Genomic DNA, 12,907 nt, shown 5'->3' with positions numbered 1-12,907 from the left:
AGGTTCATCTAGAGGGTTAAACCTGTGGCCACATGTTTAACACTAACAGGCTTCTGAGTCAACTGTTAAATACTCAGAGATACAACAAGCTAACGGTATTTTTCAAAGACAACACGATGACACTGTGTCAATTCCCCTTTAAAACAAAGGTCCTTTGATATCAATGAGATGCATGTATAAAAAACATATAGTCTTATGTAAACACCAAGACTCAAGTGTATGAGTGCAACGTTGCTTGATACAATACAGTATGTGAAGAATGTGTGGAAGTCTTTGTGCATGAAATGAAAGGCCTGGGCTTCAAAGGGCTGCTTATTAAATGTGCCTTAAGATTAAATCAATACCAGATGTGACCAAATGGCTGCAGTTAAAATTCCCTTGTTCTTTATTTCTGTGCGCCACCCCTTTACTCTGTTCTCGTCTTTACTCCAGCTCTTGCAGACAATTTACAGTTAATATTGCAGGCTTAGAGCAACCAACACAACCAGTGTCAAAAACAGATAATCCAACATAAAAACTCTAAAAGTAGTAAAATAAAAAGTGAAATTTTACAGAAGTCATCATCCATGCAAGCAATGCAGCTGAGGCTGACTGGCAACCATTTCAGTTAACTTCTCTCTAAACTCAGCCCACAAAAGCTGACTGACTGTTCTCTCAGAAGGTGTCCTAGGGATAAACAGACACAGCTTGACATTCCAAGTTGTATAGTACAGGGAAACTGTGTGCACGACACCACTGTGCGATGTCAAAAGGTGTCGGGAGTGGCGGGGCTTCAGACCACACGCTCCCATCTGATGTAGATTCTACAGGTAACAATGCTTTCGTCCGGAAATCGTTTCGACCATATTTTACTTTTTTGCTATTTTCGGCTGAATCTTTTTGGCTGCCGAACATTCGGTGCATCCCTACCCCAGATGTCAATCCCATATAGAGAACATGTGGTCAGTGCTCAAAAAGCGAGTGGATAAGCAGAAGAGCACAAATTGTGATCAACTCAGAGCACTAATAAGGCTAATAAGAAAGGTTCGCCATCAGTCAGGATTTGGCCCAGAAGCTAATATACAGAATGCCAGAGCGAATTGCAAAGGTTATGAAAAACAAGGCCTAACACAGTAAATATAAACTCTTTGCATATATTATGTTTTAGCCAATAAACACCTTTAGAGCTTAAGATATGCTTATTATCGTTTTCTAGTGTACAATTACCGAAGCAGGAAACTTGTATATACAAAATGTATGTCACTGCCAATGACACGACTGTAGTCAACTTTTAGTCTTAAGTAGCCAAAAAAGTTTAATTTGGGTTTACCTGTAGTTGCCTTTCTTCCGTAGCTGTTCCTTAAAGTGTCCAAGCGTGAGACTGTGAGTTTTCATCATCCTGCGGTATGGGATCTCTTCACCACAGAAGAAGTACGTAACCACAGTCTCTGAGCCCAAGCCGCCATGGACACCTGACACCTTATTCAAGTTCTTCGATCTTTAAAGGTACAACACAAATGTCAATTGCTAGGCCTCAAAAGGCATTCAAAACTTATATAACTTTTGTAATTTGATGAAATCATATGAATTTGAGACTGCATGAAAGTGAGTAAACTATGAGCCCTTTTTGTGGGTATTGTTATAATTTTTATAACTATGGTTTATTACATTTCCCCCATCCACATGGCTTTCATTATATTAATCAGTGCTCCGCTTAAGGCTGGATAACACTACAAGACTTTTGCTCAGATTTTGCCCAGTTGCTGCAGATAGTCTGAAAATAAAAAACTGAATAAAACAAACACGTACAAAGTGCAAACTTTCATGAGTGGCAAATGCGTGAATGAGTGAATTAATTTTATTTTGTCCACACTGGATGCGGTGCGGCACTACGCGACAATTTCATTTGAACAAGCATGTGTCGTGTTGGGCCGGTGTCGTCCGGTGTAGACACAGTAAAAGAGTTCTAAAAGCTCCAGTGTAATCCCTGCGGCTCCTGGTGACATAATGACGTCTTACAAGCGAATTGCTTGTTATTTTGTATGTATTTGATCATTTTAATGACAGGAAGTGCTATCAGGACGTTTGGCAGAAGCTGTATAAATGACAATTTGTCATTTATAAATGATTTTTTAAAATATAAATAAACAGTTTATTGCAAATAACAGTCTATTCGCTTCACATGTTATCAATATGTCACCAGGAGCCACGGGGATACACTTGTGTTGGATATATGTGACCCCTGGACCACAAAACCAGTCATAAGTAGCACAGGAATATTTGTGGCAATAACCAAGAAAACATTTTATGGGTCAAAATTATAGATTTTTCTTTCATGCCAAAAATCATTAGGATATTAAGTGAAGATCATGTTCCACAAAGATATTTTGTCATTTTCCTACCATAAATCAAAATTGTGAAAAATTTTGTGGATGCAGCATAATTGCTAACAAAAATGGCCACCCCTACAAAATTCACTTGCGAATAACCCACTTAAATGTAGAATCTATGTAAAGCTAAGAGATTTTGGGTTTATCTATTCTCCACATCGTCATTACATAAGTAAGCCAATAGAGAGTGTTGCAGCACCTCCAATTAACAACTACAAAAGGTGATTGCCAAATATTTGAAAAATGTACCCATAACTCTGGTTTTGTGTTCCAGGGTGACATATGTGCTTTTGGAACTCTGAGATCTAGCACCTATTTACATCCATTATATGAAGCACAAGGGAATGCAGATTTAGCTATAAATCTTCTACTCAAGAACAAATGTCACCTACATCTCAGATGGCCTTGGGGAGAGAAAATAAATAGCTAATTTAAATTTGGGGTGAACTATCGCTTTAAGTAAAAAACATATCAAATGCAATAGTGATGCTATTATAGAAAAGCAAAACAATGGAACAAGAGATGAAGGACAAATCATTCATGCCCTCCATCTCCCTCTTACACTATCTTGTAGTAGCGCTTCAGAAAGCGACCACTAGCCTTAGACAGCTGCTGGACTGAAGGTCAGCCAATTCAAAATTAAATTAAGATTTTAGCCTTTACGTGCCAGAGAAGGCGAGGATGTACTTTAAGAAAAAGAAGATGAATGATGAAAGTACATACTCGTCGGTTTGAAGCACTGGACTGCCATTTTGTACATTCACTGGGTGACTCTTTTCTCTTTGAAGGCTTGATGTGGAATGCCTGTGAATAACAATCAATGATCAAAATTGGTAATATTTGTATCTGGACACTTTCTAAAAAGTTTGTATATACGGAGTCTCTAAAGTGGTGGAGAACTAAAGTCCTACCTTTGTTTTGGGGGCTTGGAGACTTCCTCCAAGCGTCTACGGGCCTCTTCGAGCTGTGCAAGGGTGTTTGGAGGGGGTAGGGGTGGCATGGCAGGGTCCTGGACAAAGGGGTGCGCAGGCTGGTGGGCACGGAGATGGCCGCTGCTTCCGCCTCCTCCCCATGTGTGTATACGTGTGGAATCCAAACAATGCGACTTCTTTGTGTTTTGAGTGCTGCAAAGAGGGACAGTTTAACACCTTGTAAGTACACTGCAGAAATACTTATGGGGACACAGATTTTAAACGCATAACAGTAGGTCATGGCTGGAATGGAATACAAATTTTCTGTAACTTGCGAGATTTAGCAACAGACCTGTGGGGCTTATGCTTGGTTTGTCGATCGCTCTCCAGGATCCACTGCCACACATTATGAGATCGGTCCGTATTGTCAGTGGGCAAATGAAGAAGAGTGCTCTCCAACCCCTCAGTGTTGACCTCCTCTCCAGACTTACACAGACGCTTGGATAAAGAGCTGGAATGCCTGAAGGAAAAGGGACACTTTACATAAAACCGGATCTGCAGACACCAAGGTGACACACTTTTAACAGAACAACAAAGTATGGTGCAAAAAGCAAACTCAAATTTACCCCAGGACTTCTGAAGCGCTGGCGCACTGGTCCCTGCCCAGACTTCGGCTACGGATATAGGGGGCGGAGCTACATTCAGATGCTCCGTGACACAAACACTGCACCCGTTGGGCAGCCTCTGCCTCAATCTGCTCCTTGCTTTTGAGCCCGGCGTGGTGATGAATGTAGTGGTGATGGATGTGCTTTGTGGACTGTCTGGATAGAATCGTCTTGGCGGCTGTGTATCCACTCATGGATGCAGACTGCGACCTGATGCCAGGACCTCCCCGGGGCAGCGGGCGCTGTTCAGGGGAGCGGGAGCGTGGGGAATGCTGAACCATGCCCGGAGACTGACAACCGGGGGTCTTAAGGACGCGGGAGAGGTGTTCATCCAGGATGGCCTGGGGGTCTTCTTCGCAGGACCCTGGAGGAAGCAGAGGCAGAGAGTGGGACGCGGAGCTACCAGAAACCTCAGACTCGTCCCGCTCCTCATCCTAGAAAAACAGAGATGTGCAATTTTGCATTTAGCAAGTGTGAATCATGCTAATACAAGTGTCTAATACAGGTGTAACCTGGGCCCAAACATTTTCAGTTATACAAACCTCCTGAATCTGTTGTAGTCTCTCCTCCAGAGAGCTCATAGTCTCCTGTTCCCGTTTCAGACGTTCCAACCTGGCTATCAGTTGTGCGGCGAATGCTGCAGGCTCCACGGGTGTCATCTCCTTAGGTGGCTGCCGTGTCCTCTGCACAATCAAAGAGATTTAGATTAGCAAGAAGGACGGACTGGAGAGGAGGGGTCGATGTCTACAGCTGCCCACCCAGCACACATAAACACACTGGTAGCATGGGCCGTCGCAGGCATGAGCAGTTGGTCACGCTCTAAGGAGCCTCGGCTTGTTCCCTCTGTAGTGCAACCAAGCCATCAGCCTGGCCTGTGAAGTTAGGCAGCTTCAAAGAGCCCTCGTATAAATATCAAACGCTCACCAGGGATGGCAGGGACACTGGCTTAACATCCAGCAATAAAAGTCACATATCGACGGGGGAAAAGAGGGAGGTGACAGAAAAAAGGAAAGAGAGGGAGATTAAAAAAACAAGACAAAGTAAGATGGTGAGATGTGTGGCACTGCTAGAGGAGTCAAACGGTGGAAGATCAGAAGTGCAAAGGTAATTTATTCCCCCCCATCACAGACAGCAATCTTAGCGCTAGCCACCACATTATTCTGCCCCGTGTGCGCATCACATGTGAGGATTTTCTATCATCTTTTTTGATTTTCCTTTTTTGTTCTTATCTCTTTGTAAAGATGATAAAGGGAGAGACGAAAGAGGGAGGAAAGCGAGGCGGGCTGCTGGTGAGACTCACAGCAGCTCTGAGCCCCTGCTGCCTAAAAGCAGATGCAGCCTGGGAGAGGCAGACATTGCCAAATCAGAGGGGAGACATTAGACGGCAGAAGAAAGAGAAGATATGACTTACTAGACTTAGGAAAGACTTTTCAATCCACATACAGACAATGAATGTTTAAGAGAAACCAAGTACAGAAAAATTTATAGGAGGTGGAAAAGGAAACTGAAAGAAAAGAAAGAATGAGTGGACACCGATTTGTTTGACTTGTTTATCAACCTATCTGTCCAAACTCTCCCTCCAAAGACATCAATCAACCATTTGAGGCAGGGAAAAAGAGGGGGGATGGAGGGTTCTGCTAAAGGAATATAAAGGGTGCAGCTCAGTTGGAAGTTGTCACTTCCCTTGAAGTCGGCTCCATTCATCTGCTGATCAAAGCGCTCTTGGAGAGAGACAGTTGATTTTGGTGCCCCAGGATAAAACAGACTCATTTAGCGCGGCATGGCAGTTTATTAAGAGTCATTATCCAAGAAAGAGGACAACAACATAACTAGGCACAACCTTGAGAAGGTAACATTTTTAATTGGTGTGTGGAAGGGGGTGGAGAAAGCAGTGACACTTACGGAAAACGGTGGCAGACACACTTGGCCGTTCATCCTCATGTTACGTTGCATCTCTCTTTGTAGATGTTTCTTACTTCCCAGCTTGTAAGGAGGGATGCCATCTCTATCAGACACATAAAAAGATGTATGTTATATAGTGAACCAGTTTAATACACCATAAACATGTGCTCTCTAATGAAGTTTAAATCAAAAGTTACAAGCCCCATTGGTTTTCCCTTTCAACAGCACCTTGAGCCAAAGTTCTTTATCCCATGTTAGACATGTTTTAATCAAGCAACATCATCATAATGCCATCTTAATGACGTTACAAATTACGATAGGAGACGGTTAGTGTTTTCATAAACACTGCTAATCCATCTAATCCACGGCAGAGCATTTCTAAACCCTTGGCTTCTCAATCGTGCCCTTTATTTCCCTCTAAAGGCAGACATCTTTCTCATCCACCACTCTGCCAGGCCAGTTTCCTTTGCTCTGTTCTGACTCTGAAGTGTATGACCTAGCCCAAATGCTGTTTCCAGCATGTCTTTGAAGGCTTACAGTCATGCGCATAAAGCCGTCGCTCCAATCTTCATTTGGCAAGCGCTCGGCAGTCAGCCTCTGATCTCGCACACATCAAAAGGCTGGTTTGTAAGATAAGGTAATGTTTGAAGTCTGCGCAGCGGCATTCCCTAGCGTCCAAGTAAATCCATAAATAAGATATAAGCAAAATTTTCCCCACTTCTCCTCCCTACCCTCGTTCCCTCCCTTTATCTGGAATTCAGATTCTGTCTGATTTAGCGCTGTGCCTTTTAACTTGAATAAAAATGCAGCTATTCCAATCAAATCTCTCTCCAAACAAATAGCAGAGCGCCGGTTCATCCACACGCCACTTTAAAGTGACAGATTTAAAAAATATACAATCATGCAATGAGTGAATGTGTAGGGCAGGGATGTTTATTTAGTTACCAGATATGTTTTACTTACCAAATGAATGACTAAGATTTCAGGAAAATACGTTTAAAGGAGAATCTAATCAATTGCGGTAAAAAGACAAATTTTTTGCTCTCTCTGTTTTCTTTTTCACATTATGCCGCGGTTTTTGTAAAATAATAAAACATTTTACTAACAAAAAGGTGTGTACTAGCCAGCAGCACTACAAAAATATTAATTTTTGTTTCAATCAAGCCACCGTCCTCAAACGCCCATTACGTCCAGGGCTTTAAGGTGTCACAGGCTGGACATGCTTTATGGGAATCTCCTATTCACTAGTGCAAGTAATTTTCAAAGCAGCCAGCCACCCTCTTATCCCTCTAAGCTCCCGAGGCCTAACAATGGGCTGAAAGCGATTCAGTTAAGCCTTTCATCCAGCATGCACTTTATTTCTCACTCTCTGCACTTAGCTATGCACTCACACAATTGGCTCTGCCACAAACACAGGGGGAGGGCTGCTTTCGGCCGGAGGTGGGGTTGAATGGGTGCTGTACGTGAGACACTGGGGTATGGGGGGCTCCAAAACACCCTTATCCCAGGTGACCTGCTCTTGCATTCCAAAAATGGCTAACCTTGAGAAAGCCTATCTGACACTGGATCCCTCTTTTCTAGCTCTAATGTGATCGGCCCAAAACCTACCTTGAGAGTGCCGATTCCTTTAACTGACTGCCAAGCGCACCTCAATGAGTGTCTAACAGTCCGCACAGCAATCTAACCCCCCAACCCGGCACAAGGAGGACACCAATAAATTATGTTTTGGCGACCTGGTTGTGGAAAGTGCAAATAGAGAGCCCTTTAGATCAAAAGAACGAGCAGACGCAGAAAATGGCCAGTGTAATTTCCTGTTAAGGAATTTTGCAGACATTATTATCATTTAGTACATAGAGGAAGCGCATTATGTGAGGGATCTTCTCATGGGTCCACTCTATTCTCAAAGCTCAGCCCTCAAGACTCCAGCAATGCACTAAGGATCTCTCATAAACGCAAAATTTACATACAAATGTACGATTTGAGGAGTCTGCAACTCCTGCATCTCATTAACAGCAACAAACAACTACGCCATACTTTTGTAAGAACAACTATTTTGTGATCGTTTTAACATGCCTACAATGACGTAAGTACTCGGTTAAAAAAGAAGAAAAAGAGTGACAGCAAAATACAATATAAGCAGAGTGCACATGTGTGTGATATTGACAAATGGACACTTACACACTGCTATCTGTCATGGATAGAGAGTCATCCGTCATGGCATCACTTGAGACCTCGCTGTCATTGGCACTGGTGGCAGGGGCAAAACCATAACCAGACGTGACATGGTAGGGGTTTGCAGTGTCACCACGTCTGTATGACCTAAGGAAACATGAAACATTTTGGCCTTTAGTGAGAGATGTTCAAGGGTGGTATCTGAACAGTTGCTGGTTTGGATTATGGATTATGTCGGATCTTTTAAACTTGTTGGAATAAGAAAATACCAGACATTTAAAGGAAACACAGGGGCTTCTTTATTATATTTCCTATATTACTATTTGAATAAAACATCACCAAAAAGCCAAATGCAAACAGTTTGGGGCATTAGGCACATCAAACGGATCAAACCTTTTCTGAAGTTTGCATGAGAGGTCGAGCGACTTTAAGTCGCTTTTCCCCTTTCTTAGCATGGAGGGGGTTGAACTCAAGCGCAGTTTGTGTTTCTCTCCTCTTCCCTTTCATGTCCCCCACCTCCCCCTGGGGCAGCTCGGTAAGGGCTGATCAGGAGGAAAGTTAAGTGAGCAGCACATCTGTGTGAATTGCCAATGCCACTTCCCCTCAGCGGAGCATATCTGGGACCTTTTGTTTGGGCCAGGCACTCCATTCTCACTTTATCCCACCCTCCCCCTTCAAAGTTTCCCATTTCATGTCATTTCTCCTTCTCTTGTGCTCTTTCCTCTACTTGGGCACCTCCTCCACATACCCACCAGGCCGGCCCTCCCTCTCCATACCCCTCTCTCCTGCTGTGACACATTCCTGCTCCACTGGAGGAGGAGGAGAACCTGAGCCAGGCTGAGAGCAAGAGAGAAAGAACGAGATGAGAGAGCGGAAAGAAAGAAGTGGGGGGGGGGCTTGTCTTTATGAGAATGCCTACTGCCAGCAGCGTTGTGAGGGGAGACCCAGCAGGACTGTAGCCTACGGCCCCAACTCAAACCTGACCTTTGGAAGTTCTCGCTCAGAGTCAGGTATTTAGCACAGCTGGGTTCACATTCTTCCCTTGCTCACCCCCTCATTCATGCTTTCTTTCATGAGGAGCCTCGCCCCCCTCTGTCCTTCTTTTCCGCTTGCTCGAAAAGTGCGCTTATTCTCCATCCGTCTGGGTTTTTTCCTAGATAAAAGCGCAAGGGAGGCAGTCGAAATCAGAGGAAAACTGTGGTAAATAAGAAACGAAGGAGATGAAGGCCACGGTCTCCGTGACTCACAGAGGAAGCACTGCCGTGTGTTGTTTTGTGAATAACTCAATTCAGAAACAGGGAGAGAAATAAGTTCCACATGCTTTAGATGAACAAAAAGTGCCCCGAGAGAGAGCGAAACAGACTGCTTGAGGAGCGCTCTTCAAAAAGAAATCAGCGAATAGGTTCAAAAAAGAAACTTTGCTTACTCTCGTCTGGTTCCTAATAATCTCCTACATAAACAAGGCAGCCGAGATAAGAGATGAAAGTTCTGTCGCTTTCTTCAAAATCAGCCTGACAATAAGCTGTATTTGAGATGGATAAACATTTGTCTGGCACCAAACCTTGATGGGTCACCTAATTTACAACCTTAAGTGGTGTGACAGGAATGAAGTGTTAATTTACCAAAGCGGAATTTCTCTGCAGTATCATTTAAGCCAAGACTTTGATTGTTCTGCTCGCAACCAAACCAACAACTCATCAACACAAGTCAAGGACATCAACCCAATTGCTTCAAATAATCAAAACGTAAAACAAAGCTATCCTTTTTAGTTGTTTTTTGAAACTGTGATGTTTTTGACGTGTGGCACTCGTTTTATCTGTCTGACACCCAAAACCAATTTTGTATTGTGAACTACCCTTGATCCGTACAGATGATCCTAGGCGGAAGAATTTCAAAGCAGAGGAAACTGTGTGGAGCCAGCAGAGGGCCTGGTGCTAGACAATATTTACTTGAAAGGAAGAGCTGCTCTATTGATGTCTCCCCCTCCCCCCGGCATAATGCAAGCCAGGTGAGAGCAAACCACTCTAAACTTGCAAGAAAGCGTCTCTCGTGTCAAATCCAAGATTCAAGAACAATGCATAAACAACAAGAATAAACTGCTTTAAACCCTTTTACAGTTTTACTTTTTTGTCCTGTTAACTTGGATTGATTACAGTACACTTTTACACAGTATACTAAACTTCAGTGCGTTTCATGAATAATACAATTGTGATGATATTTCATACAACTTTTGGGAAACCTTTAGGAAGTGTAAAATATACAGCTTTCCAATCTACCAGATGAAGCTAAACCCCTAGTCTATGAAACATAAACGAGTGCAATGAAAGCATAAGGAATGTTGTAGATTCATGAACACATAGCATGTATATATTGTAAGTGGAAGAGTTCTCACCTGTATCCTTTCTCCAAAACGTCCACCGCTCGGAGGGAAGGAGGTGACCGTAACTTTTTGGCAGAAAGTCCCACTAGGGTGGCCAAAGCTTTAGATTTAAAATCATTACAACTCCATTCCTCCTCTTCAATCACAGTCGGCAAGTATCCACAGACTAGTTTTAGACCTCCTAGTCCATTAGGATTCACATGGTTAGGGTTTTCACAACCTGTTCGAACATACTCAAGGTACATGTCTGAAGTCAGGAACATCTGATAAGCATTCTCCTCCATTGCCGTCTGGATCTCCATTTGAGCCTGATCAAACATTGCGGAGTCAATCTGTTGACGCTTAATATTATCCCTAATAAAGGTCTTAGTGGCTGGCTTAAGCTGCTTGGCTACCACGCTGTTATTCTCAATATAGCGTTTATAAATGGCTTTGGCAACTCGGTGAGTTTTGGTATCCTTAAGGTCCATTTGCCTGAAACCATTACAGGCAAACCAGAAATCTAAAGTGTCTACACATTTCTCGTGTTCCAAATATGCCCGGAAAAGTTGAGCACCATCCTGGTCACCAAGAAGAAAATGCAAAGATTTGGTCCACCGGGCGAGAGGCGAATCCGGCGACGCGCTTCCCTCGGGTTCCCCAAGTCCACCATCATCTCTCCTCGCCATGGAACAGCGAGGATCTGACGTAGTCGACTTAAAGGGATCCTTAGGTCTCATCGTGGCCAGTTTGCTGGGTTGGTGGCATGTCTCACCCTCTTCCCCAGGGACCGGAGGACGAGGGGCATCTTCTCTGAAGCTGCTGACCATAGGATCTGCTAGTGTCCTATTCATGGCTCCGGCAGCAAAGCTTTCAGTGTGAAGCTCGGCTGTAATCTCCTCTCTCTCTTAAATCAGCAGGGGAGCTTCTCTCTGAAACACAAAGTATTGATCTCATCAAAACCAGATCCGCCCCAAAAACTTCAAAAGAGCCACTTCTGACTCCTATCTGTATGTAATGCGCGCTTGCAGAGTAAGCTTCGTCAACTATAATAGAAACGATTGGGTTTAATTGCGTCATGAAAAACAACATATTACCTAATTCATATTCGGAAAGTAATGCAATAACAATCTCCTTTATAAATGTTTAAATCAAAACAAAAGTTTACGCGAAAAAAAAACTTTCATTTTTTTATCCAAAGCCGATTATGGTGTAGGCTACTCAAGTTTAAAAAGCCAAGAAACTAAAGTCAGATAAAATGGCATATGCGCTAAATTATAGTTTTTAAAATTATTTTTATTAACACAAACGTATTGCGCAAATAAATTAAAAAGCAACAAACTCAAAATAATAAACAATAAATGGCTCAAATAATAATTCGCTTTCTTACAGTATACAAGTACAGTAACGAGATCAATTCACGACCAGGATTTACAGACTTAAAGATATATCGCTCTTAGATACGTACACCGCGATTATAATAAAAAAACATCTTGGAATATGTTATGTGAGCAATACGATCTAAATACGTCAAAAAAAGATTAAACGGCGTCGAAATACAAGTAACATGCGTCTAAAAAGCTGACTTCTAAACTGCTTTTGTGTTCTTCAACAGTTCTAACCTTACCGACATAAAGAGTGACCGCTTCCCATAAATGAAAAAATAAAACTTCAAATCAGCGAAGAAAAGTGTGAGATCAGGAAGGGTGAGATCCGAGGATCCAACATCTCTAAAAACATACCTAACATATCTAACGTTAACCTTGAAAACAACACAGCGATAAAGCCAACGGATGGACGCGTTTTAAGGTAACGTCTATCCGAAATACTTCATTCCACAGCGACACATGACTTCAAAGTCAGTAAACAGCAGATCAAAGCAATAGCGTGGGGCCAGCGCTGGGAGAGAGCGCGCACACACACACACACACACACACACACACAGAGTTCTAACTCACCATCCATCCATGAGTTCAGTCCCACAGAAGTCACAGTATTTTCAACAACGGAACGAATATAATCCACAATATGTCCGATTGAGCGCAGTCCTCTGAAGTTGTGCAGTGTCAAATGTAGATGCGAGGTTTTAAAAGCGCGCTTCATCCAGTAAAACAACGCACTAGATGTCTCTGTAGTATATGTGGCTGTGCTCTTGTCTCTTATTCCAGTCTGCACTGAGCTCAGTGTTTAAGAGCGGACATCAAAGAGCGCAGCAGACCGCGCGGTCCCGGCAGATACATACACCACTATTCCCTATTCTCGTGCTTTAAAAGCATCAAGATCGAACGAAAAAGTGTTTCTACCGATCCGTTTCAGTTTTGATCAACTCGTGGGGGAAAACTCGCGAAGAGTGATTGCGATACGCCTGTCCGTCTAAATCCGTGGGTGAAAATTTGTAACCGAGGCGCAAGGACCTTATCAAAGCGGAGAGATCTTGAGCCGCCTCCCCTCGAGCTGTTGAGCGTCAGGAGTAGTGATCTGCCGCGCCGCGATCCTGCTGTTGCTACAGAAACTTTAAAGACACAGGCC

The 12,907-nt window shown here is 43.2% G+C and overlaps 1 protein-coding gene across 3 annotated transcripts; it reads right to left on the bottom strand.

Moving 5' to 3' along the window:
- Nucleotides 1–1,169: 1,169 nt before the first annotated feature.
- Nucleotides 1,170–12,907, bottom strand: axin2 (axin 2 (conductin, axil)). 3 transcript variants are annotated; one of them, XM_079456724.1, is made up of 10 exons: nt 12,337–12,907; nt 10,412–11,310; nt 8,026–8,166; nt 5,848–5,950; nt 4,488–4,628; nt 3,907–4,379; nt 3,633–3,800; nt 3,281–3,493; nt 3,093–3,173; nt 1,170–1,477 (listed from the first exon to the last, which is right to left on the bottom strand). In XM_079456724.1, the coding sequence occupies exons 2-10, from the start codon at nt 11,230–11,232 to the stop codon at nt 1,306–1,308; spliced, it is 2,313 nt and encodes a 770-aa protein (XP_079312850.1). In that variant the 5' UTR covers nt 11,233–11,310; nt 12,337–12,907; the 3' UTR covers nt 1,170–1,305. The 3 variants fall into 3 exon arrangements, with proteins under 3 accessions (XP_079312850.1, XP_079312852.1, XP_079312851.1); XM_079456726.1 differs by lacking the exon at nt 12,337–12,907 and adding an exon at nt 12,121–12,230; XM_079456725.1 differs by lacking the exon at nt 12,337–12,907 and adding an exon at nt 12,006–12,147.

Source organism: Barbatula barbatula (assembly GCF_947034865.1).
Source record: "Barbatula barbatula genome assembly, chromosome: 5".
NCBI classification, from domain to species: domain Eukaryota; kingdom Metazoa; phylum Chordata; class Actinopteri; order Cypriniformes; family Nemacheilidae; genus Barbatula; species Barbatula barbatula.
The sequence above is the reverse complement of the archived record's forward strand: the minus strand, read 5'-3'. Positions and strand labels throughout refer to the sequence as shown.

What these genes read in the sequence shown, in the direction of transcription:
- axin2 (XM_079456724.1), bottom strand. Translation starts at nt 11,232, where the DNA reads ATGAATAGGACACTAGCAGATCCTATGGTCAGCAGCTTCAGAGAAGAT. An exon ending in GTTTTGGAGAAAGGATACAG is followed by an intron (nt 8,167 to 10,411) that starts GTGAGAACTCTT and finishes ATGTTTCCTTAG; the next exon opens with GTCATACAGACGTGGTGACA. An exon ending in TGTGTCTGCCACCGTTTTCC is followed by an intron (nt 4,629 to 5,847) that starts GTAAGTGTCACT and finishes TTGATTGTGCAG; the next exon opens with AGGACACGGCAGCCACCTAA.